The sequence below is a fragment of the Coloeus monedula genome (genome assembly GCF_965178545.1).
Source record: "Coloeus monedula genome assembly, chromosome: 19".
Classification (NCBI taxonomy): Eukaryota; Metazoa; Chordata; class Aves; order Passeriformes; family Corvidae; genus Coloeus; species Coloeus monedula.
Window position 1 is genome coordinate 5,563,404 of NC_138799.1, and position 25,774 is coordinate 5,589,177.

At 48.4% G+C, this 25,774-nt stretch overlaps 1 protein-coding gene across 1 annotated transcript; it reads left to right on the forward strand.

The window, feature by feature from the left end:
* Window positions 1-25,188, forward strand: HID1 (HID1 domain containing). The gene is made up of 19 exons (XM_082293848.1): window positions 1-141; window positions 7,297-7,446; window positions 9,744-9,914; window positions 12,583-12,696; window positions 14,289-14,395; window positions 14,859-14,975; window positions 15,695-15,917; window positions 16,286-16,342; window positions 16,439-16,579; window positions 16,958-17,048; window positions 17,687-17,838; window positions 19,051-19,129; window positions 19,762-19,926; window positions 21,039-21,266; window positions 21,749-21,882; window positions 23,351-23,431; window positions 23,814-23,905; window positions 24,230-24,388; window positions 24,853-25,188. The coding sequence occupies exons 1-19, from the start codon at window positions 76-78 to the stop codon at window positions 24,914-24,916; spliced, it is 2,391 nt and encodes a 796-aa protein (XP_082149974.1). The 5' UTR covers window positions 1-75; the 3' UTR covers window positions 24,917-25,188.
* The last annotated feature ends 586 nt before the right edge of the window (window positions 25,189-25,774 follow it).

Below are 25,774 nucleotides of genomic sequence, written 5' to 3' on the forward strand. Positions count from 1 at the left end.
GCGTCAGCGGCGGCCCCAGGAGCGGCGGCGTGAGGGGACAGCCCTGCCCGGCCCTGCCCGCAGCCGGGCCGCACCATGGGCAGCGCCGACTCCAAGCTCAACTTCAGGAAGGCGGTGATCCAGCTCACCACCAAGACTCAGGTGAGGGCCGCCATCTCGGGTGGGGGGCGAGGGGGCCGCGCCATCTCGGGAGCCGCCGCCCTCAGGGGCCCCTCACACCCGGCCCTGCCCGAGACACCCCCGGCGCTCCTGTGCGCGGTCCCCGAGTGGGTCCCTGCGTGTGGGGCCGGGGCTGCTGCGGGCCCGCGGGGCCGGGGCTGCAGTCACGGGCGGCCCTGGCCAGGATCCCCCGGCGGGGCCGGGGCTGCAGTCACGGGCGGCCCTGGCCAGGATCTCCCGGCGAGGCCGTGCCCGAAGGCTGGGGGCCGGTGGGCTCAGGGCAGGCTGCGCCCATCCCCGTGTCACCGGTCTGTGGAGGGGCACCAGCCGGTCCCCGGGGCAGCCGCCAGAGCTGGTCGGGCCCTGTCACCGCCTCTGGTGACATCTTGTGCCTTGCTGAACAACGTCTCGTGCTCACTGAGCAGACTCTGCTGTCATAAGGGATGTCCACAGCTCCTAATGTATTCAGCTTGCGGGTTTACATCACACGGTTTGCCACTGCTCCCTTTTCTGTATCCTTTCCCCACACCCCCGCGCATAATGGGTGGAGAACCTTGCCCTGTTTTTAGGTAATAGCTGATGCAAAGGGCTGTTGGGCAGCTGTGCTGTTTGCAGCAGAGGTTTCCATCTGTGACCTGTGAAATAATGCTTTATTTCTGCAGGCTGAGGAGGAGAAGGGGTTAAGTGAAAGTCAGGGCTGTGGGAAGGGAGGGTGGCTGCCTAGAGGTCTAACATATGTTGTGCCTGTCCTGGGAGCTTGCTTAATTTTTGCTTTAAGTGGAGTGCCCAGTAGCGGCAGCACACTGGCAGAAAATCAGTAGCCTGTCCTTCTGTCTAAGGAGCAGAGGGATTTTGCTCTATTGAGAAGTCACATCCCAGCTTCTTCTGAGCTACAATGGAGAACAGCTGTTATGATCCACGTTTAGTAGTGAGGCAGTAACAACTGCTAAGAAAACATGGGGATGATGGCAGAAAGCTAATGATGGGGGATGAATTCAAGAAGAGGGTATGGGTGCAAAGGGGTAAAGGGTGATAGGAGAAAATCTGTGAAAACTCAAGAGACAGGCTACTACTGGGAGTTGAATTATAGATGGGTAAAGCTGTGGAAGAGCCTGGAAAAAACATGTTTATACTTTCTAAAGCAGTATCGCGTTTATCTGCATTGCTAAAGAATGTCTTTTGTGAATATATTCTTAAAAACCACTAGTTGTGGATGTAGGTAAAGAGAGAAGTGGGTGAATTGATGTTTTAAGGGATTCTTCCAAAGTCTCTTCTGCATGCTAAATAGTTCAGAGGGCCCTCAGATTTGGGCTGTTCTTCCTTGGGAAATGTGCTTATAAAGTGAGATTGGGGGGTAAATCAAGCCTATAGGGCTCTGCCCAGTCTACTGTTCACAAAGAAAATCCTGTATGAGGCAATCCCTTGGATCGTCAGCCCAGGCGAGAGCCCTCCCCTCCTCTGGTTTATCGACCTGTGTAAGGGAAGAAGGTTCACTGGGGCCCGGAATAAAAAGGAAAGAGCAAAAGCTTCATTCTTGGCTGGATTCATTTCACGTCTCTGTGGTCTAGGTGAAACTGACTGCATGTGGAAAAGGGTGGGGTGTTGGCGCTCCCATATTTACATTCTGTAGAAGGGCTCCGGTGTTTGCTTGTGCAGAACGCGTGACTGGGCTCTCCTGAACCCTTCTGATCTCTGACCAGCAGCAAAACTTCCTGGTCCATGAGATCCTGGATCCAAAGCCAGGCTGCAATAATGGACAGAGACAAATCCTTCTAAGCTATTGGCTCACAACACACTTTGCTTCCTCAGCAGCCTGCCTCTTGTTTTGCAGCCTTCTCTTCTAACATTAGGGAGCTGGACAAAGAGATTTTCATCAAATCATCAGTAACGTGAAACTCTGAGCTCAGAATGCACTGTGAGGTGTTCCTAAGGCTCTGGTGGGAAGAAGTGGTTGAGCAGAAGTCACTGTTCACTCATTGGTGAAGGTTTAGAGTTGGCACAGAAGTGACTTTTTTCTTAAAAATAAGTTTTTATAATCTCCAGGCTTTTATTAATTAAAAAATGAGTGATCCCATGTGAGCATTAAAAAAAAAATTAAATAAATTTGTAAGGAACATAGCACTTGATTGTTTACAGCACACGTGGAGCCCAGAACTTGAAAGTGGAACCAAGTCTGGACGCAAATGGAATTGACTTAATTGATTTTTTTAACTGCCAAAGAGAAGCTCTAAAGGTGTAAGAGTATTAAAAAAGAAAAATCACTTCAGAATTATTTCAGTGATTAAAAAGGGCAGTGATACCAGAAGGAAGAAATTAACTTATGCTACAGATGTATATTTATAATCACACATGGAGAAATGGTCTTTAGGATTTTTATATGATATGTATATATTACATTACACTGCACACATTTATACTGGTAGGGCCCATCCCTTTGATAATAAAACAGATGTGCTTCATAATAGGGAATGTGTGAGCCCTCCCAAATTGCCCATAAAAGTGCTGTCTATTTAACAGATGAAGGGAAACATGGATTGTGAATATGACAGCTTGTCAGGGCTGGTCAACTGCAGGGAACTGCTCTGGGAGCTTTATCTGCTGGGGAACCACCTTTTCTTTTCCCAGTCAGTCAGGGTTCTTGCCAGCAACCAGCCGGAAGAGAAGAAATTTCAATCTTGTGTACCAGCTTGTTAGATTTTAGTGGGAGCTATGCCTCTGCTTTTAAAGAGACAGGTAGGATCAAACATGTGGGACAAACCCCAGTCCTTTCCTTTTCCCTGGTGTGGAAATCCAGGAGTTCAATGTAGCTTGAGTTTGATAAATGCACATCTTGTGCTTGGAGAAAGGTTGGTGTCTGGCAGCCCATTTCTTACAGTGTTCAAGCTTGACTCAGTTGTCCAGGAGTCTCAGATTGATCAAAAGCAAAGTTGTCTTAAAAGCAAAGCTGTAACTAACACTTCACACAGCTGACTTTTGTCCTGGGCTTTCCCTGCCAGACTTCTACAAATCTCATTTTCCAGTTTTCTTTGCAACACTGTCTCTGCTGTAAGAGCAGAGAACTGGTGGCAGACTTGAAGTCTCTCATTGATTCTGCACTGCTGACTGCAAAGATCCTATAGAAAAAATTATTATTGCTCTGAAGCCTGTGTGGAAGTGCTGTCCTTGGCAGCAGGGATGAAATCTTGCTAGTTATTTATATTTTGAATAAGTCTGTCTTCAGGCATTCCTTTTGCACAGTGGCTCACAAACAGGCAGTACAAAGATGTGGGAATTGCCTCAAACTAATCCCTAGCCCTCCAGGGTTACCTGATCTAAAGCTCAGTCAGGTGCTCCATGAATGGTCATTACACACCGCAGTTCTGCCACATTTGGGGTGGAAAGGAGCAACTGCTGTTACATACCACCTGAGCCTGTGCAGTACTGGCTGGAAACCCTGGGCAGGGATGAGGAACTTGCTCTGCTCTTGGGCTCCAGAAAAACGAGAGCCCCTGCTCCAAAGGATTGCTGCCTTGGCTGGTGGGATGCTCAGTTGGCGTGTTGGCAAGAAGCAAAAAGAGAACACGCTGAGCAAGGCTAGTGGCTGCTTGTTCCTTTGTTCTCTGCTGATGGTTTGCAGCAACCTTAGAATTAATTTCAGGACAGTCCTCTGGTGGGGGCCTGTTGGAGGAATTATTAGGAATGGACATTTGATTGAAGTTACAAGTGCAGAGAGCTCTTTGTTGGGAGGAGGTACAAACACACACACACATACACACACACACAGCTGGAGTTTGTGAGGAACTGTGTCTGAAAGAGAAAGTAAAGGTGGTGTTGGTGTCAGGCTGAGGACAGTAATGAATAGGGGAGACTGTGCTTTGGGAGCTTTTCCTGTTTTTAGGACATGGTCAGCCCCTCTCTGTTTTCCTGTTTCCTGTGAGGTATCCTGTTTGCCTGGGGATTGCCTGCTCAGGCTGTGATTCTCTGCTCAGTAAGTGGCACAAGGCTTGCAAACTGAGTCTTCCAAGTCCTGCAGCGTGTGTGTGGTGTGCTTCAAAGAACCTGAAACATAACATTTACAGCTAGTAGAAAACAGAGAATGGAGGTGTCTAGAAGGACTGGTTTTACCTTTGTTTGGCCAGCGTGCAGGTGGGAGGTCTTTACTGAAGGGAAAAGTCTCCCACCTTGCCCACTCTGAAATGTCACATCACCTTGGATCTGCCCACTGTGTCTGCAGCAACACTGTGCTACAATTACCTCACCCCTTTGGTATGGAGCTTGGTTTGGGCCTCAGAGTCTCTCTCTGCTCTGTACCTTCAGCAGCCTCTGCCATGAGATGTGTATGGGTCAGGAACTTCCTTTGCTCTCCAGATGTGCCAGCTGTGTTTCCAGAGTAGAGTTGAGCTACTGATCCCTCAATTCATATTCTCATTCCTCTGCTAGTGCAGAGCTGGTTGTCTGCACTGTGTTGGAGGAACACTAGGCTCTTTCTTACCTGTGCCGAGGATTCAGCTCCTTGTGAGCTCTCTGGCTAAAGCACTGTCAAGGCTAGGGGTGCTCTGGGATTTATGAGTACAGCGTGTGCTGTACCAACACTTGTACCTAAATCTTGACATATCCAAATGAAGATATCCCTGGCTGGTGAACAAGGCTATTCTAGGTCTCTGTATTTCTCTCCTCTATGAGGCTGGATACAGTCTGTTGGGCGAGTTCAGCGTGAGGAAATGGATATTTAGATCCCCAGAGATGCTGCGTGCAGAATACAATCAGCTTAAAACCAGCCAGTAATGTTCTATCAAGGAGATGAATATTACGTGGATCGAGTAGCTTCATGATGCTGGGCTGGTAATTAAAACAGGGGGGGCAGTGGGGATCTGAGTGACTCAGTACTGCATCCATGTCCCAGCATTGTACATGGGATACCATCTGTTGATGAGGAGCTGACTTGCTGCAGCTATTAAAAATGCAAGGTACCAGTGTTTTAGCGTAGTCTGGTTGCCAAGATGGCAGCTTAGACATAAATGGTGCTGCACATCCAACATTGCAGCTCAGGGAATCACCCCTGTGCTTCCCTACTCCAAGGGACTGCAGTTGGAGGCCGTGTTCCTCAATCCGTGTTGTGCTGCCATCTGTAAAACAGCGCCTGTGTTCAACCTCTGAGGAGGCCTCAGGCTAGTGGGAGGTAAAGGGATCGGTGTCTACTGGAGGGAAATGGTTTTCTGCTTCCCCTCTAGATGAGAGTGAAGGCATTATTTATGCATGATGCCCAATTAGCAGCAATTGCTGCTTGCTGTTGTCAGTGGGAGTGGCTGTGGCAGGCGGCCAGGATGTACATGTGGTAGTTCTACATGAGGTTGTGGTGTGTGGTTTGAAATGGGGTGTAGGAACTGAAGGGTATTTCATGCATTACATACATCAGATTTCCAAATACTTGGCTCTTTTAGAGGAGTACAATTAGAGATAAGATGTCCAAAATAACTTTCCTTCCGCTTAAGTGTTTCATGCCCAGGTTACAAAGAGCACAGCTCCTTCATGTGCTCAGCTGAAAGTCAGGCTGTGAATATTGGATTGTATTGTTCCTACAGATCCCCTCTGAGGAGCTGTGATCTTGAACCATTTGGGAAAAGTTGCTCTTCCCTTGGGAAGAGATTTGGTGGGATCTTGCATTAGTGTCCAGGTGATAAAATTAGGCCTTCAACACCAGGGCTGAGTTTAATAAGATGTCTGAACACACATGGGGGTTTTTTTCTGGTTTTGTTTTTAAAGACTGAAGAGTTGCTTGGGCTGGTTCATTGCATGACTGGAAGGACCAGGACCAGCAGCACTGAAGCATTAAGGCAAAAAGCTGCAGGGCAATAACCTGCTGTACTGGTTATTAGGGTCTGGCGTAGCCGGCCCCTCTCACTTTTTGGCCTTTGGTGGTGGTGACACATCACGTGCCCATGGGCTGGGGCTGTTACTTCAGGAGGTGACAGGCAAGGGGGCAATGCAGCACTTCTCTGTGTGAGCTCTGAATGACCTGTTCTCCCACAAGCGGCATCTGAGCTGCATTTAGACACAGCATAGAGCTGGGCAAGTTTTCTGCCTTCTACAGCATATCTGGGAGTGGGCAGGAGTTGTTTAAATTAACCACACAGTCATATTTTTGCCCCTTTCCTATCTGACATGGAAGACCTGCCCACGGTGCTGATTACTGCCCTTAGTGAGCACTGCTGTTTGCTTTGGAGCCAGTGCTGGTTGAAGGCAGGAGGCTCCTCCTTGCCCCATGCCAAGGGCTGGGGGTGCTCAGGTGAGCAGCTCTTCTGATCTTCCAAGTGTGCCCACACCGTGGCTGGTGAAACTCCTGTGAAAGCTCACATTTTCTTCTGACTGAAATCGTGGATCCATGTCTTTCACACTGCTTGTCATAAACAGGCACATATTTATCCCACCTCTGTAGCTGGACCCTTGGGCAGGATGAGCACTCCCAGCTGTGTTTGGGCAGTGCCTATCTCTTGGCAAGTATTAACAGAAAATGTAATGGAAAGAGGCGTGTTCCCCAGGGCCGGGGCTGGGCTTCTGAGACCACAGGTTTGAAATGGATTGTTTTCTTTGGTCTCTTTCTTCCATCTCCTCTTTGAATGGCACACTTAGTGCTTTTTAAGAACAAAGCCTTGGCAGCGACTGGCTGCACCAAGTCCAGTTCTCTATAAATATTTGATTCAGAAAGATCAATTGCATTTTATCTGTAAGTGCTTTGAGGTGGGTCTGTCAGTTCCGTGGGTCTGTTCGTGCCCTGATGTGAGATGTCCCTGATTGCTTCGTCGAGACTTTGGTTACAGCAGAAGTAATTCCAGTGCACACTCAGGGCTTCCTTGGCTTGCTCTGAAGGTGGCAGAGTGCACAAGGAAGGCCCAGCCCACATGCAGTCATGAAGATCTTGGATTACTTGCAGTAGTTGCAGACAAACATGAAGCCTCCTGTATGTCTGCGGGAATGTTTAGTTTGGGAGATAAATCATCCGAAGCCCTGGAAACAGAGGCTGAGGTATAAAACCAGTGCTAATATGTTTTATTGAACCTCTTCTTGCCTCATCCCATCCCCAAGCCAGGCATAATTGCTGATGACTGGATCTTATGGAATGGTAGTTCTGCATCTGTAACCACATTTGTCTCTCCACAGCCTGTGGAGGCCACGGATGATGCGTTTTGGGACCAGTTCTGGGCAGACACAGCCACTTCAGTGCAGGATGTCTTTGCCCTTGTACCAGCTGCAGAGATCCGAGCGGTGAGAGAAGAATCACCTTCAAATTTGGCAACTTTGTGTTACAAGGTAAGTTTGGTGCTGTTTTATTCCCTGGAGCTGTGCTAACAGGTGTGTCCCTGGATCAATAGCACCGTGGTTTCCAAGGGGTAACAGGTACCTTTTACCACACAATGTGCTCGCTTGTCCCTATCTCCTCCTGAGGGTAATTCTCAACCCTTCCTCTCTTGGGTTAGCACAGACCAAAGCTGGCATTTGATCAGTTTGGAGCCTTTTTCCTCTTGTCCCCTTCCTGTGTTTCACTCTGTCCTCTTGGGTCTTGCCTGCTCTATAAATTATTTCTTGCTCAGGGGACTTTGTAGCAAGGCTGCACATTTTCAGTGAGGCTGGAACATCCCGTTCCTTGTCTGCACCTAATTGTACCTCACCATGCACCAGTCTGGCTTCAAGCTGAGAGATCCCAGAGGGACATGCAGACTGTCACTGCACAAGTGCCTGGATGAAGTTCAAGGAAGATCTTGAAACTTTTCTTCCTTCTGCTGTGACAACAGAACATTTCTGATGCTGCTTCTGGTGTTGTCACATCCTTGTGTGGAGCACAGGGACATTGAACAGCATTTCCTGCCCTGCCAGGTTTGCCAGTTTGCAAGCTGGTGAGCAACAGCCTGAGACTTATTCTGCCTGGGAAAGTGCAGGTGTTAATAATGCTCCTGATTTGAGCCGTGCCAAGAGTAGCCTTGAATTTGTAGTTGAAAACATTTGGAATGGCATTTTTCCAGTTTTAAATAGTTGCTGCCATCCTGTTTTTCTTTCCTCCTCCACAATATATGAATGAGACTTACTGAATCATAGTGAAGGTACCTCCGACTGTGAATTGTAGACAGATGTGTGTAGTGGATACTTGAGAAAAAATATAAACATGAGGGAAAATGCAATGTTTTTTCCCTGGTATTGGCTTCTGGCAGTTAGCATATTGGGAGTTGAGAAGGGCTTAGGAGACCTGTAACCCCTTTGTCTCTGTGTCTTCTTTCTCCCAAAACCAAGACTGAAATATTGTCTCTTCTCCCTACTGGAAGCAGGTGTGTTGGGAGATGTCATGACTGCAGGACTGTTTATCCATGAGCCGTAGGTCTTGGGATATCAGTGTCTTAGGGGCCTGCAAGACTCCAGCAGTGCTTTTGCCAGTCTGAGGGCCCCAACCTGTGCCATGTGCAGTGTGCCACTGGACTTAGCAATGCTGTGTGATCGTGGAGAAATGTAATTTACAGTCATGGCTAGAGACTCAGGCTATACAGTCATAAATGTGCCTGAAGAAGTGGTTCAGCTCAGTTAAGAGTAGTGTGTGACAGGCTGGGACAAACAGCACTTAAACACCCATTAATGCAGTGACGCAGGCTGGCAGAGTCAGTGACCCAGGCAGTCTGCCATGAAAATAAGCAGGGGCACATGACCTCATGAATTAAAAAGCAGCAAGGTGAATCCTTGTTAAATGTTTTAGCTTTCATTTCCCCTCTGTTTCCCTTTGGGATCAGGGAGTAAGAGCAAGTGGGTGCAGCTGTGGGGGGAAGAAACTGCTTTTTTTTGTCTATGGGTAAAACCTCCTGTCACTTCCTCCTGGTGAGACCCACGTCTATTCTGAAAAGCCCAGTGACCCTCCACCGGCAGTTGCAGCAGCCACTGGATGGGCTGCAGAGTCTCAGCCCAGAAGCTCTTTCCAGAGCAGCAGTCCTGTTCACAGGGGCAGTGGGGAAACCCAGGCTACCACCCTCTTCTGCAGCAGGACCTTTACAGATGCTGCTGGAGGCTGTATCCCTACACTTAACACAGGCAGCAGCTTAGCTCCCACTTCCTGAGTCAGGAGAGGTCCCTGCTGTAATCACACCAGCACAGACAGAACTGTCAGACTGTGTTTCTGTGTGATCATCCCCTGCCAGCGCCTCACACTGTGCGGCACAGTGCTGCTGCCTTGGTCTTTCCTGCCTGCATCTCAGGTACTTGCTGCAGCTGATTAATCTCATCTGCCCTTTTCAGTGTGTGGTGTGATGGAGCAGTGTTGGAAGGAAGCACCTTCTGGTGCTTTGGCTGTCTGTCTCACGTGGCACCACACGTGTGCTGCATGGATTAGCCCTGGCATTTGAGGTCTCTTGCAGTGGAACAGCAGAAATTCAAGAAGGTCTGTTTAAAATCATTAACCCTGTTTTTTGCAGAGTTTCAGACAGCAACAGTGCCATTAAACTGAGAGAAAATTAACTCCCGAGAACTGCTTACAACTCTGTGTGAGGGTGTCACTAGCAGGACAGACCTGCCTAACTCTTGCTAACTTGTGCCCAGGCTAATGCTGCCTTCCTTGGTTTTGTTTTCTTCAGGCTGTGGAGAAGCTGGTGCAGGGAGCAGAGAGTGGCTGCCACACAGAGAAGGAGAGACAAATTGTCTTGAACTGCTGTCGGCTCCTCACCCGTATCCTGCCTTACATCTTCGAGGACCCCGACTGGAGAGGTTTCTTCTGGTCAACTGTCCCTGGGGCTGGCCGAGGAGGGGTCTGTCTCTTGTCACTTCTTCTTCTTTTTGGAGGGTGAGGGGGCAGCTGCAGTGAGGAGACACTATGAATATTTGGGGGCAACTTTATTCCAGTTATTTCTATGTGGTCAGAAGTTAGATGGCACTTTGTAATTTCTTTCCCTTCCTTTGGTTCTTGCTGCATCTTCTGAATGTTTCACTTGTGTGTGTAGCTGTAGGAGAGCACTGATATGTGAGGGAAGGCTTCTCCAGTACAACCGGAGGTGTGAATCTTAATGAATATGAGAGCTGTACTGAAGGCTGTATGACTTTCTTTGACTGAAATGTCCTTGTTCCATTAATTACAGTTGATTTAAGTTTCAAGTCAAAGCAACAGGGTGTTGTTTCCACTGATTTTACAATGTCACATTTAAAGTGAACAGTGCCAGAGAAGCTCTTGGCATCATGATGCAATACCCTGCTTATGAGCTGAGTGATACAGTTTTAGCCAGGGGCCTAAACTGGGAGATGAAGCCCACAACTGAGCAAGAGCAGTTAAAGAGCGGTTCTGTTTCTGGCTCTGTCAGTGACGTGCATAACCCCGGGGAGCATCTCAGCCTCCCCACATTTCTCTGTCTGGAGAACAAGCACAATAGTGCTCTTTTGCATCTCTCAGAGGAACGGGGTGAAAGTACTTTAGGATCTTCTGCAAATAGGAGGGATAGCAGCACTGAGAACACAGCTGAGTTATGCCAGGAGTAGGTATTTGCCTGCTTGCTCCCTCAGCAGCTGCTCTGTGAGAGCCCTCTGAGTTTCTGATCTGCAGGTCAGTGTGGCTGTACTGAAGAATGTGATTCTCCTGAGTCTAAGTGCACTGCAGTGTCTTCGGGGACAGTTATGAAGGGTTGGCAGTGGTTGGTACAGGATAAACTGGCACCTTGTTCTGTCTCTGCCTGTCACCTCTAATCTGCTTTGCCTGAGGGCACGTCAAAAGGAAGTTCTGGGTGGTGAAAAGGGAAGTCTTAGCTAGTCCTGCTTTGTGATTTGTATGTTGGGAGTGTGGTGATTGTCCATCCGTTCATCCCTGCAGGGGCTGGGGAGTGCTGGAGAGGCTTAACAATGGAGGAAGTTGTTTTGGGAAGGAAGGTGTAGGGGTGCCTGGTGTTCTGATCCAGCCAGATTGCTGTTACTCCTGTTTTTCCACTTCGTTCAGCACCTAGAAGAGAGTTTCTCAGCCTCAGAGTGGTGGGGTCACCCCAAGGTGATCCAGCCCAGTCCATGTGTGCTGTGTTGGGGAACCCTCCTGAATGTGGGTGGAGCTGTTGTGATTCAGTGTGCTCAGTCATTTAACCATGTGCATTTAACCTGTAAGGCTGGGAAAACAAATACAGTCCCAGATGTTAGGGAAGCTGGGATCACATCTAATCTAGGGGCAATAGCTTTGCTGTCTGGTGGCTGATTTCTGTCTGGGAACTGAAGATGATGGTATGCCTGGACTCTTAGTAAATATCTCTGTGATTATCCTTCACCTGCTTCACAATGGACTGATGGATGGCAGAGCTCCATGGAGCCATGGATCCATCCTCCTCTATGGGAGTCTGTATCATGTTGAGATCTACTGGTTTGTTGTGTGTCACCATTTTGGATGTGGTGATACCTAGAGCCTGCAGGGGCATTTTTTCTGGCAGCCGAAATACTCTTAGCAAAGATCATTCTTGGAGAGTAAATCCCCTTGGACCCTAATGCTTGTCATTTGGCCTCTGACTGTGAGCACAAGTCAAGGCATCTTCGCTGGCTCCATCCATCCTCTCTGTGCCTGTCCTTACATCCAGGTTGTTTGGGGTATCCTCCCTGCTGTCACCGAGACAGATTCAGAGCCACACAGACCATTATCTCCATAGCTGCCTGCTGTGATTGAAGAGCCATGTGTTGTGCTCAGGCTGACAGAGGCCTGGCTGAGGTACATAAGCTCCTGCCATTCCTGCTCTCTGCCTTTTCCTCAAGCACCAGTGTGTGGTGGGAAGGCCTCCCAAGCAGGATGCTCTTTGACACGCAGGATCTGGCAAGGTTTCCCGTGGCAACAGCTGCAGAGGAGTAGCCATGTGTGCTTGGAGAGATTGCTTTGAATGCTGGAGATGGCACAATCCTCTCTGCTGTTGTGCTCGCTCTGCTGTGGCAGGCTGGGGCAGCCCCTTGCCTGATGCCTCTCCCTGTTCTGTCACCTCCAGTTTTGGGCAGCCCATGCAGAACTTTGAGGGGTTTTACACCTTATTGCTGCTGGTTGGCTTCTCCCCATTGCTGTCTCTCTGCATCTTCCAAATCACCTCTTTCATGAATGTAAAACCCTCTTCTCTGTCAATGCTTCCCTTTCCTTTTTGTCTTCAAGAAGCCAAGCCACGTGGCAAGGTGTACCCACTGCTACTCTTCTGACATCTCCAGGCTTTTGTCTGCTCAGTTTGCTGTCATTAATGAGACTGTTTAATTCCTGTTTAGTCATCACCATCCGGGGAGAAATTTCTTTCCTGTACTGTCTGGGTTTTTTGTTCCTTTGTTCCTTTTGTTCCCTCCTGTTCCCTCCTGTTCCTGTGTAATGTCTTGCCTCCTTGTGTGTTTTTGGACAGGTTATGTTCTCGTGCTGTGTCATACTGGTGTTACTGTGTTCTCTTTGCTCACCCTAAGCTGACAATGCTCTTCTGTTTGTCACTTCAGGGAGATGAAGATGATGAAAATGCCCGGCCACTGGCCGAGTCGTTGCTCCTCGCTGTCACGGATCTGCTCTTCTGTCCCGACTTCACTGTGCAGAGCCACCGGAGGAGCACGGTGGTGAGTTGAAAGTTGAATCATGAGATTGTCTGCATAGAGGCAGATTAGCTGCACATTGGGGGGGACCCTAGGAAACCCCAGCAGCTTCCTGCAAGCCTGCAGGCAGGAAAATCTGGAGTTGCTGAGCTTGAGCCCACAGTGACTAATATTGATCATCATTTTGGGTTCATTGTACGATGTTTGTGCCTTCTAAAACAGATATTCTGAGGATGAGTCTCAAATGGAGTGTCTGGCAACTACCCCCACACTACAGCTCACCCCTCAGGAAAAGGTGGTTGTGCTGGCAAACATTTGCTCTTCTGTTGTTGCCAGCAGAGCAGAGACCTTTAGCACCTTGTTCCTTTCTCTGGTGGTTTGGTGGAGTCTGGGGCAGGAAGCAGCTGTTTGCCTGCTCATGTGTGCTGTGATCTGAATGAGTAGATGGTCTCTGTGGTGTCTTTCCACCTCTTCTCCCTCTTTGTATCATGGCAGCAAAGGTATTTAAATATGTTCTGATCCTTATGGTGAGTGTCTGTACTTCAGAGGAGTTTCCTGAAGCAGGGATTTCCTACCAGGTGTGCTAAGAACAGAGGACAGATTTTGGTGCATCTCCCTCCTTCTCTCTCCCTGCCAGTGACTCTCATGTTTTTTGTAGGTTCAGTCTATAAACAAAAAAACAGCCCTCCTTTTTGGGGTAGATCTGACATCAACTAAAAATGAACATGCTAAACCGTGGTGTATTTGATGGCTGCAAAATTCCTTGACAAATCTGAGTACTAAATTGCTTGCTTGGGGTTTCTGAGTAGCAGAAAGAGGGTTGAAATCTGTTACCTGGGGCTGAAGGGGCAAGGCTGGATCAGAGCTACTCGTGTACTATGAGTAAGTGGGGCTGAAACAGATGGACTTGCTGTCTAGTGCTGTCACTTGGGATGGATTGCACAAGTCAGGGTAACAATGGGTTTTCCTGGGAGAGCCTCCCTCCACCACCTGCACCTGTGATTTTTCCCTTGGCAGCAGCCAGACTGGTTTTTCAGGGTTCTGGGCAACTAGAATTTGACACTGAGATTGTGAATGATTTATGTTCCTTGCTGCTGGCTGCTCGTCTGCTGCCTGCAACCTCTGTAGTCTTTGCTGAGCTGACTTTCCCTCTCTGGGCTTGGTCTGACTGCAGCTTAAGAGCAGGGAGATGGGTACCACCACCTCATGTTCATGGCAGAGCAGCATGAGGCCCTAGAGATACAGGTTATGGTGGATGTTTGCTGAAATACCACTGAGTAAAGAGGAAGAACTGTGAGAGAATGGGCAAAGGAGACACAGGACTCACCCATATTCCCACTGAAGTCAGCCCTAAAATTATGGCTAGAAACCTGGTCCCCCTCCATTGTGCAGAGTGCTCGTATCTCTGTGTTTTATCCCTTACTTGCAAAGGCTGAGCACTTTGAAGATATCAGCACCTGCTTTTTCAGGCCTGGGGAGCTTCTGTACAGTTCAACTGTCTGGGTGCTCCTCTGCTGGTTTCTTCTAGAGAGAGGGGCTGAACTGCCTTGGATACCATTAGTGCTGCCAATTCTGGCTCCTGCCTTCTGTGATTCAACCTGTTATTTCTCCCACAGGACACAGCAGAAGATATCCACTCCATTGACAGCTGTGAGTACATCTGGGAGGCAGGAGTGGGCTTTGCTCATTCTCCACAGCCCAACTACATCCATGACTTGAATAGGTAAGAGCTTCTGCAAAGGCAGAATGGAAAGAAACTGGGCTCAGGAGAAGGAGATCTGGGGAAGATGAGCTCTCTTTGCCTCCTCGACTATCCATGATTCCCAAAGAGCTTTCTGCTTGCTTCTTTCTGAGCTAACAAGACTGGCAACACAGAAAAAAACCCAGCTGACCTTTTGAATAGCTTCTTGTATGGGAGTCAGACTGTCTGCAGCAGGAAGTGGGTAAACACTGCTGTTCTGGAAATGCCAAGGAGCTCTGTACTGGATTTCTTTTTTGTAAGGCAGCAATTCTGCTGAGCTTTGTGCCAGTGACAGCATTATGGCTTAGGAAATGAAATGGGCTTAGCTCTCTCTGGGAAGGACTTTCTAGGTGGGACTGAGCCTTCCTTATGTGTTGTGGTGATTGTGCCTCCTGTGCCCAGTCCCTGCTCCTGAATGGCTCCAGGCCTTTACTTCTCCTTCCAGGACAGAGCTGCTGAAGCTGCTGCTGACCTGTTTCTCCGAGGCCATGTACCTCCCTCCCTCCTCAGACAGCAGCAACACCAACCCCTGGGTACAGTTTTTCTGCTCTACGGAGAACAGGTGAGGATGAGGGATGGGGGCCTGGGTGCCAGGGGGAGAAATACTTTCAAATCTCTTCCATGGAGTGTGTTGGTAATGGGGAACCATAGGACTTGTTACCTCCGACATCCAGGGGCTGTTCTTTTACTTTGTCCCTGTCTCATGTACACCCCATTAGTATTTCTGCGTAGTGAGAAGTGTTCCCCAGCAGCAAAAGGAGAGTCTGAGCACGGTGCCCACTGGAGTGTGCTGCAGGAGTGATCCCTGCGCTGTGGGAAATGGCAGATCCCGTTCTCTGCTGTAGACCCTTGGGAAGAGGGTGTGGTGCTGGTGGCGAATGAATGCCGCCCTCTGGTGACATTGTACCTCTGGGACTCTCAGCTCCGCCGGTGACACTCGCTCTCCGTAGGGGAGCACAAACCTGGCTGGAGGCTGAAGACATACAGTTTTGTCTTTCCAGAGGCTAGAGAGCTTTGAAGTCCTTTCCCGTTTTCACATTCTGCACAAGATTCCTCTGGGAGGCCACATGGCCTTTTTCACCTCCCCTTCCCTCTCAGCTGTAGTCCAGGAGCCCAGCTGGGAGTGTTGGCTCTTGGGGCTGGGCTGCCTTCACAGGTTAGAGAAGAGGATTGTGTTTTGTCATGGCCCCAGACTCTTGGGGAGAGATATGCCTGTCCCTCTCCAAGTCAGTGCCTTTTTTTTCCTGCTGCTGCCTTCTGAGAGCGTTTTCTCCTCTTCAGACATGCACTCCCACTCTTCACCTCGCTCCTGAATGTCGTCTGTGCCTACGACCCCGTGGGTTATGGGATCCCTTACAATCACCTGCTGTTTTCTGACTACCGTGAGCCGCTGGTGGAGGAGGCGGCCCAGGTGCTGATCGTCACCTTGGACTATGACAGCTCCACCAGTTCAAGTCCCACTGTGGATGGCACAACCACTGGCACAGCTATGGATGATGTGGATGTGAGTGATACTAGAATCTGTATTTGCTGCTCTCCTGAACTCACTGGAGTCCTCTCACACCAGCTTGTACTGAATGTTAGGCTGTAGGACTCAGCACTGCTCCTCCCTTCACAATCTGCTCTCTCTGGTCCAATCCTGCTTCAGTCCTGTAGTCACAAAATACTAGATTTTGGTCACTGACTTGAATCAGGAGCTTGTAAGTGAAAAGCCCCTGGCTTTACTATTCTGTGCAGTGCTCTGTCTCCTTGCATTTAAAGCTGGGTCATTCAGAGCAGAAGGCTGAAGCGAGAGACCTTGATGGTTACATTTTGACTTCTTGAATTCACCTTGTTGCCGCTGAGCATTTCCCTCCTTTTCTTTGAACACAGCCTCCTGGACCAGACAATCTGTTTGTGAATTACCTCTCAAGGATACACCGAGAGGAGGTAACATGCTCCCATCCTGCACTGTTCCCTGTCTGATTTCATGCTGATTGCCTTAGCCCTGGGCCCACCACAGTCTCTTTCCTGGGCTATTGACAGGATTTCCAGTTCATCCTGAAAGGAGTGGCTCGCTTGTTATCAAACCCGCTGGTCCAGACCTACCTGCCAAACTCTGCCAAGAAGATACAATTCCATCAGGAGCTCCTTGTCCTCTTCTGGAAACTCTGTGACTTCAACAAGGTGTGGATCTGCTTCTTGCTGAGCTTCACCCCAGCTTGGATGTTGTGGCTCTGGCTGGACCAAGCCCTGGTGAAGGGCTGTGGTGGGTAGTTGGCAGTGGCTCTGGGGTGCTGTGGTCAGCAGCACTGCTCCCTGATGCAGGTGCTGGGGGTCTGGCTATGAGAGCCTATGAGAGGGGCTGCAGCTCCAAAGGTCTGTGCTGGAAGCACAGGTATTATAATAACTCTACAAGTAACACTGGAGTGGATGAGGTAGTGCATACACCAGCCTTTCTAATGTTCTTGAGAGAATGATTAGCTTGAGACTGCCTGTTCTGAATCCTGTGGATGGTGCAGGGTATGTGCTTATGATTGTCTGAAATCCTCCCCTTTCTTCCAGAAATTCCTCTTCTTTGTGCTGAAGAGCAGTGATGTTCTGGACATTCTTGTCCCAATCTTGTATTTTCTCAATGATGCCAGAGCAGACCAGTGTAAGTTGGTTATTTTCAATATTTGAGATGATTTGTGCCTGACATTTGAGCTAGAATGTTTTTGAGATGCTTCCTCCCTACCACTTGACAGCGTCTTGAGTGCATGTTCCTGAGCTTCTACAGACATGGAGTGGAGTTGTCCAGTTAATTGGGTTTTAATGTTTGCAAGAGGCTAGAAGTAGGACATGATCTGTCCCACAACACAGGGAAGGGAGATCCTTCCTTAGCATGTGTTAACATTTTGAGTCCTCATGTTGAAAATGGTGTCTCTGATCCAGTGAAGAGGGAAAAATGAGCAATCTGCTCTTGCCATGGGAATAAATCAGGCATAACTCCATCATTGTGTAGTGAAATAGTCAGATCATCCCTACTATGAGGATGGGTTTACATTAAGGACATAATGAAGAAAAGCATCCAAGACTTAACACTGACAAGACTTTAACACAGATGTGCTTGGGAAGGACACTGGTACTGACAATGGAGGGAGCTCTGTGTGTCCCTTATCAAGGTGGTTTAGTCTGTGCAGTTTTTTATCAGTCCCATAGTGTTTCTCCTCTCTCCTCACTGCCCCTGTGTTTTCAGAATTCCACTGACCTCACTGTGACATGTTTTTCTGTTGTTTTTTTCTCTCCTTGCAGCACGAGTGGGCTTGATGCACATTGGGGTCTTTATCCTCCTGCTCCTCAGTGGGGAGCGTAACTTTGGGGTGCGACTGAACAAGCCGTATTCTGTACGAGTGCCTATGGACATCCCTGTCTTCACAGGGACACATGCAGATCTGCTCATCATAGTGAGTACAGCTCCAGCACTTCTTGAACCCTCCTACCTCCACAAAGAATTGTCGTCCTTCAATGTGCTCGCCCTCCCTAGACTGGAAGCCCACTGAATAGCTAGGAATTGTGTGGGATGCACACTTTTAACCTGAGGTGATGTGTCTGGCAGGGTGCATATGTATGAAGTGCAATTCCATCTGCATGATATCCCAAAAATCAGGACTCCTGATGGTGTTGGACTGCTGTTCAGAGGACTCTGGGACTGGCATGAGGGGGGTGGATGCATGCCCTCTACCAGACTTGATTGTAGGTAGGGAAGGCAGGAGATCTGGCTCTGTCCCAGGTAACCAGAGGTGTGTGGAGCACATCTGTCAATGGGGACAACAGTGATACCAAGCTCAGCCCTACAGCTTTGGGTTGCTGTAAGTTTCATTGACCATTCAGTCTGCCCACAATGCTGCCTGTGAGCAGCTGCGTGCTTTGCGACACCAGCTTCAGGTGCTTCCCTTCTGTCGTGTTCTCATTTGCCAGAGAAGAGTCTCTCAGCAGCTTCTGATAAATCTCCGAAAGGAGATTCCCATTAGAAGGAGTAGGAAGAAACCTGCCCACTGTAACCGCTCTTGATGCTATGTGTTTTGCTCTTGCATTCCATTAATCTCAGATCGTCTCTTTGTTTTAATTATGCTCAGGACTTCTCCACAGACATGCCAGATAAAGGTGGGAAGGCCAAGATTGTGAATGTCTGAACTGATTACAAGGCACTTGAATCTTTTCATGTCTGAGGATATAGTTAAAAATAGGACAAACATTTGAGTTAGAAGTTTGCACTAAAATCAAGTGTAAAATGATTCATTCTGTGGCATTTCAAGCAGCTATCGTAAGGGTTCAAAGTCCACTGGAGATGAAGGTGTCTCTTACTTCCTGGTGGTTTAGTTTTGTCCCAGGCTGCCTGAACATTGTGGAACAGCTCACAGTCAGTTTCTGTTTGTGGTGTTGTAGGGCCCTCATCACGTTCCCAAAGGATTCCTTGTAAATGAAAGCTTGTACTCCTGGAGCGCGAGTCTGCAGTGAGAGCAGCCTTCCCCACCTGTGTAATTGTGGAGTGGGCAGGGCCCTGCCTAGGAAGGAATGGTGTCAGGAAGCGATTAGTGTGGGGGTGGCACTGGTTTTGGTTGAGAGGGTGCTTTCAGTAAGGTGCTGCCTTGCTCAAGAGCTCCTTCCTTCCACAGGTCTTTCACAAGATCATCACCAGCGGGCACCAGCGGCTGCAGCCCCTCTTCGACTGCCTGCTCACCATCGTTGTGAACGGTGAGTGCTGTGTGAGGTGAAACCACAGCCCACAGTGCTCTCACTCCCCTCTCCCTTTGCCCCTGCCTGTGTCCCCTAACACTGGCCAGTGCCTGCTGCTGGAAACTCATCCCTTCCAGCCTGTGCTGGAGGGGCCAGTGCAGATCAGATCTGCCTGCATGGTCAGATGGGGCAGAGGGGGGGATACTGCAGAGCCCTGGAGCTCCCCTGGGGTGGCAGCAGGACATTTGTCAGCAGGCCTGGTGAGGGTGGTTAGCAGTGCTGTCCCTTTCCAGCAGGGAGTGCCACCTCCTCACGGTGGCGGTGCTTCCCTTGGGCTTAGTGAATGCCCACGTGGCTCCAGTTGTGAATCTTTTCAGGAGGCACATCAGAGGTGCTGTTATTATTAGTGTAAGACTAAACAAAACCCTCTGAAAGCAGCAATGCCTCCTTTTACTAGGCAATATCTCTGTTTCATTTCCTTTGTATTTGGAAATACTTCTGTGGAACCCTGTTTGGCTCAGCTATTCCATGAGGCTTTCTCAGCAGTGCCAGGGTGGGAAGGTTATGAAAGCAACATTTTTAGTGGTGTGTTTTTGAGAATAAATACACCTTGGTTCTTTCTCTAGTTTTCATTTGTTTGCCTTCCTCAGTGTCTCCATACCTGAAGTCTCTCTCCATGGTGGCTGCTAACAAGTTACTGCATCTCTTGGAGGCTTTTTCCACCACCTGGTTCCTATTCTCTGCTGTCCAGAACCACCATCTTGTTTTCTTCTTGCTGGAAGTTTTCAACAACATCATTCAGTACCAGTTTGATGGTAAGAGACTGCTTTATTTAGTGGATTTGCACTAGTTTAGTCCAAGAGAATGTGAGATGGAGGTTCAGAGGAAGTCTGAGGAGATGAGAAGTGTAGAAATCAGCTACATAGGACTGAGAAGTTGAGTTAGTAGATAATTGGCATTGGGTCCTGGCCCAGGCAAATTTGCTTAGAGCAAAATGAGATGGCAGCTAATTATCAGCATAACCTCAGCCCTCCTGCAGAAGGTGAGATGCATAGAGAGGAAAAGAGACACAAAGTGAGTGTGTAACACGTAAGTTGTGACTGGCTGGATGTTGCTGTGAAACTGCTCATGTTGCTCAGCAATGTATGTGATGGGACAAAACAACTTTAAAGTGCCTCTCAGTTCTCCTTTGGCAGGTTACTGGGGACTGAAGACCAAACTGCCTCATGCAAAGAAAGTTCTGCCATGTGCTACTTTCCAGGAACTGCCTTATGCTTTCCCTCTTAATAGAATGACAGTCTTTTACCTCAAAGAAATAATAAAGTCAAGTCCCTAAACTTGGTCAAAATTTAGTGTTTTGCTTTAAACTTGCAAATCAAGAACAGCCGTTCTGCTTCCCTGATGGGAATCTTGCATGTGGCAATTGCCAAATCCAAAACCAACCTTTGTGGGTGTAATTTGTGTTTTATATTAGAGGATGATTTCATTCTGTTCTATGCCATCTTGCAGGCAGTGAGAATTCTGGCTTTTTGGCTTTGCTATTTCAAGCCTGTGTCTCCTTAAATTAAATGCCCTGTTTTGTTTTGTGAGTTCTTTTGAAGATGGAAGAATCTTGAACCTTGGCTAGTAACCTTTTCTTCCAAAATAGATGCTAATATGTAGTTTAAACTGTCCTTTTTCTTCTCAGCTGTTTGAATATCCCTCACCAAGCCATTTCTTGTCAGCTTTCCAGCCTAGGAAGGATTTCCCTGAATTTTCTGTACTGCTTAGTAACAGATAGGAGGATATTGATCTCTGCTCTTTCTTCCCTGTGCCACTGCCTTTGTGGGTGGGAGCAACCATGCTTTGTGTACACAGCAAGCTGTGCTGGGCTGGCAGAGCTCTTTGAGCCTTACTTCTCTGCTCGTTCTGTTGCTGTGATTCCCAGGGAACTCCAATTTGGTCTATGCTGTTATCCGCAAGCGGAATGTCTTTCACCAGCTGGCCAACCTGCCCACGGACTCCCAGTCCATCCAGAAGGGGCTGCAGCGCAAGAAGAAAACCCCCGAACCCATTTCTCGCACCAACTCCCAGGACGGGGTCTCCATGGAAGGGTCACGTCCTGCTGCCCCTGCTGAACCAGGGACACTGAAGACCAGTCTGGTGGCTACTCCAGGTGAGGTTTAGTTTACCTTTGGAACAGGAGAGAGGTTTGTTTTCTCTGTGAGATATGGTGTGGGCTCACCTCTTCACTGGGTGTGGAGAGATTAAGAGTTTACATTTGTGAATAACTTAACTGCCTTTCAGTCTTGAGTTTCAGATCAGTTGGCCCAAGCTGATCACAAACAAACTGCCTTCAGTTTCTGTCCTCTCAGACTTAGTGTGGCCATGACCATTTGTCCTAATCTTGACCTATTGCCTCAGGTTAACTCAATCCATGTGAACCTGTGTTCCTCCTCAGGGAGCATTTTTCTAGAGAAAAACTCATTTGGGGTTGTGAAATCAAGGCTAAATCTTCCTTCTCCTGTTGAAAGGAGTGCTTTTCCGGTATCAGCAGAGACACAGGGTGTCAATGCATAGCGGGGCAGAGAAGAACCCTTTGCTTTTAAACATACTTAATTAATCTGTGTTTCTGAGCTTTTCCTCTTTTGAACACAGGGATTGACAAGCTCACGGAGAAGTCCCAGGTGTCGGAGGATGGGACCATGCGTTCATTGGAGCCTGAGGCTTCCCAGCTGTCACCAGAGGGAAATCCACCCACAGCCCTAAGTGATGGGGAGCCCTGGAGTGGGGTAAGGCCAGACACTGGTGTGCAGGGAAGGTCTAGGTGTGAACAAAAGTGAGGGGTTAGAAGAAGAGGTCTGTTGGCCCATTGAAGAAAGGCATTGCACTAAAGGCAGTGTGCACCTGTGCAGGGTGCTGGGACACAACGTGGTTCAGAAGGGCTGTTGCATCATCTTGGGTGTTTCATGTTTGTGCTACGACACAAGAGCTGGGGCACTTGAGTGAATTTTCTCCAACATGAAGACTCTGACAGAGCAGTGAGTGTAAAATTGCCTGGGGAGGCCATTGAACCTCCTGATCCTGAGGTTTTCAACTCAGGTTCTTACTGCTGCTTCTTTTTCCACTCCCTTGGGATGGAGAACTCTACCAGAATCTTCTGTCTAGCTGGTGCTGTGAACAATGTGTTCCCATGAAGGCTGGGCTGAGGTGCTGCCCTCAGAGTGGCTTTGAATAAATTGGAATGTACAGAATTCCTAAATACCCCAGGACCAATTTTATTTACCCTTCCTGGCCTTGCCTGATACCAAGGCCCATGGCCAGTGAGACATCTTAAGCACACAATTAATTATGTTGTCATCAAATGAGATCTTGACTGAGAACTTGCAGAAGAAAGGTTTTCTTCTTCTAGCAGCACATGAAACATAATCATGGGTCATTCTGTCTGTGTCCAGCAGCTGGCTAGAGCTGCTGGAAAAGCACTGGCACAGCTCTACCCCAGGCTGGCTGTTTCTGGTTGTAAAGGTGATGAGTGAATGAGTCTGTGCATGTGGAGGAGGTGTAGGATGGCTGTTGGAAGAAAGTGCTGTGCCCATTTGTTTTGTGGAAAAGTCAGCTCTAGGCTGTAGCAGTGCATGGTCAGGGTGCATTGCTAAAGGAAAAAGCCTCTCTTCACCTTGTGCAGAGATCAACAGTGATTTTAGAGGGTTATTTCCTTCCTTCCCACCATGAGTGTGGAAAGCCAGGTTGAGTGTGTCATTCCTCAAGAAGCAAGAGTTGTTAGATAAGAATTGCTGAGAGCCTTCCCTTGGAAAAATGCTCTTCAGGATATTCTAGGATGGACACCAAAAATCCCAGATACTCAGTAGACAGAGGCTGGAAAATCTGTGGCCTTCAGCTATTTAATCTCTGTGCCAAAAGAAATAAGTATGCCTGAACAGTCTCTTTTCAGTCCTGTTTTAACTCTGCCACTGTGGATTGTTCCAGCAGAGTGTCAACAGTGGTGACTGGACCTGTTACCTTCCACAGGGCCCTCCAACTTCATCAAATATTGCCACTCACTGGGTCAAAGCACATGGGTTTGGTGAAAGAAGGTCTGGTGGTTTGACATGTTCTAGGGACAGGCTGAGCTGTCTTTCCCAGTAGTGGTCTAGAAAATCTGGGGAGAATATCAGCAGAAAATGGATTGTATTTCTTACTCTTAAGTGTGATTTACATTTGGGGTTTTTTTTATTTGTTAAAAATAATGTTTATTGATAGGAGGCATCACATTCCCGGCGGGATCGAAGGCGTCTCTCTAGTGCATCCTCCAGTGGACAGTGGACTCCAACTCCTGACTGGGTAAGGGCATCTGAACAGGGGAAATCAATAATGAGGAAGAGTTGTGGCAGAAATGCCTCACAACCCCTACCCCTTCCCCTGCCATCAGAGACTCAAGCAGCATTTCCTCACAGGCGCTTGAGGTCAAAGCTCCACAACTTTAATTTACTGACATCTGCAAAGAAATGATTTGTTTTACCTCTTTCAAACCAATGCCCCACTGGTCTCATTGGGTGCCTCATAATTCTAGTGCTCCAGGATTTACTGTACTGCTCTTGTGCATTCAGTTCACCCACCAGCTTTGTGATCTTTGTAAACTTCATTTGTTGCAGAGATTGTGGAGACAGCTGTAAAAGCCTGCTAATGTAGTGCACTGATGTCCCTGTTGCTTTCCTACCTACAGGTGATGTCTTGGAAGTCAAAGCTTCCCCTGCAGACAATCATGCGGCTCTTACAGGTGCTGGTCCCTCAGGTGGAGAAGATCTGCATTGACAAGTAAGGAGATTTTTGGAGAGGAAGGGCTGTGTGGTGTTTTAAGGAGCAATATGATGTTGGCAGAGTTTGAATTTGGAGGGCTCATAAGAGAAACCTTGTAGAGTTTAATTGAAAGCATCCTGGGCTCAGCAGAGTTGTTACTTTCCTTGCCAAACATCTTGTTTGTCTGATCCCTTCTCCACTCTGTTTACAGAGGGGAGCAGGAGTGTTCACTTTGGCTATGGCTCAGTGTCTGCGTTTGTTTAGGCTGACCCTTCATGCTGCAGCAGTTTTGGAGATGTCTGTGGGACATGCTAAGGATGTTCCTGGTCTGTGTCTTGGCAGGGGTCTCACAGATGAGTCAGAGATCCTCAAGTTCCTGCAGCATGGCACCTTGGTGGGGCTGCTCCCGGTGCCTCACCCCATCCTCATCCGCAAGTACCAGGCAAACTCGGGCACTGCCATGTGGTTCCGCACCTACATGTGGGGAGTTATTTATTTAAGGTAAACCAGCTGGCTGCAGCCTGACTTGGTCTTTTCCAAAGTTTTGGGAGGCCTATAGAGAGAATTGCGTGTGCTCAGCCAGCCCTGGGTTATCTCATATTTACAGGATAGAAAGATGTTGTTCCCTTGGAAGAGACTGGGGTGAATCAGCTGCTCCAAAACTTTGAGTGGGTGACATGAAGGGGGTTGTTCTGGGAGTGCTGCTTGTTTGGGAACTGGCAGCAGCAGGGAATAGAAAAGCTGCCCAGAGGGTCTGGTGCAGAGATTTCATGCAAAGCTCTGGCTTTGTGGGATGTTGTAGATACTGTCACCCCTGTAAGGTGCATTGTCTCTCAGCCAGTGATCTCCTTTTATGCAAAGTTGAAGGCACACTGTGCAGCCAGCTCCTGTAACCTTGGCTGTGAGATTGGAATTCCATGTACCTGGCCACAGGGAGTAAAGTGGCTCTTGTCTTTCTCCCTCAGGAATGTGGATCCCCCGATCTGGTATGACACAGATGTGAAGCTGTTTGAAATTCAACGGGTCTAAAGAGAGCACTTACCTCTACTGAGAGGAACACACTGGATCTAAGGACTGCGGTGTGCTGCTTCATCACAACTATTCCTGCATTTCATGTCCAGCTGAGAGACCAAAAGGACAATCACTTCATTTACCTCCCTGTCATTTAAAGCTTTAATCGGGACCTGCTTGGACATCCCTCCCCCCAGTTCATGTCTCTTCCCTCACCCTTCACCATGAACCTTGAGTTAAAGATATCTAAGGGATTGTCCATTGTTGTGGTTGCACTAGAAATCAGACTGTTCTTAGCTCCTCTGTTACTCTTTTGCTTCTGGATGTGGTTTGGTAACCAATATGACCCTGTCCTTGCCCTGGTCAGAGTCAGCATTTAATTGAAAAAGACTAGCTGTACATTGGGTGCAAGGGAGAAGCTGCTATTCCTGCAGGAGACAGGGTTTGGAAACTGCAGTTACTTCCGTGTAGCTCCATAAAGTTTCCAGGGCATCCCTTCTGGCTGCAGGTGTCTCTCTGGTGTCTCAGTTGCATATAGGGAAGTCTTTCCCACCTAAATGAAAGGAGAAGATCTTGAAGGAAAACTTTGTGTCTCGGTTCTGAATCTCTCTAGTCCTTTCCTGGAAAGATGCTTGAGAAGTTTTGTTGGTGTGGCTCAGAAGTTTTTCCTTGGCTTCCAGGCCCAGCAGCCTGTCCTTCATGGTGGGCTGTTGCAAAGGAGCCTGTCTCACTTTTGAAAGCCCTATTTAATCTGTATGAGCACACAAGGAGGAAGGGATTGGCTCAGTGAGAGCAAGGAGAAGAGACCTGACTGTTAAACTCTTTTAAGTCTTCTCCCACTGGCTGAAAGGACACAGTCACCTCAGTTTGAAAGGA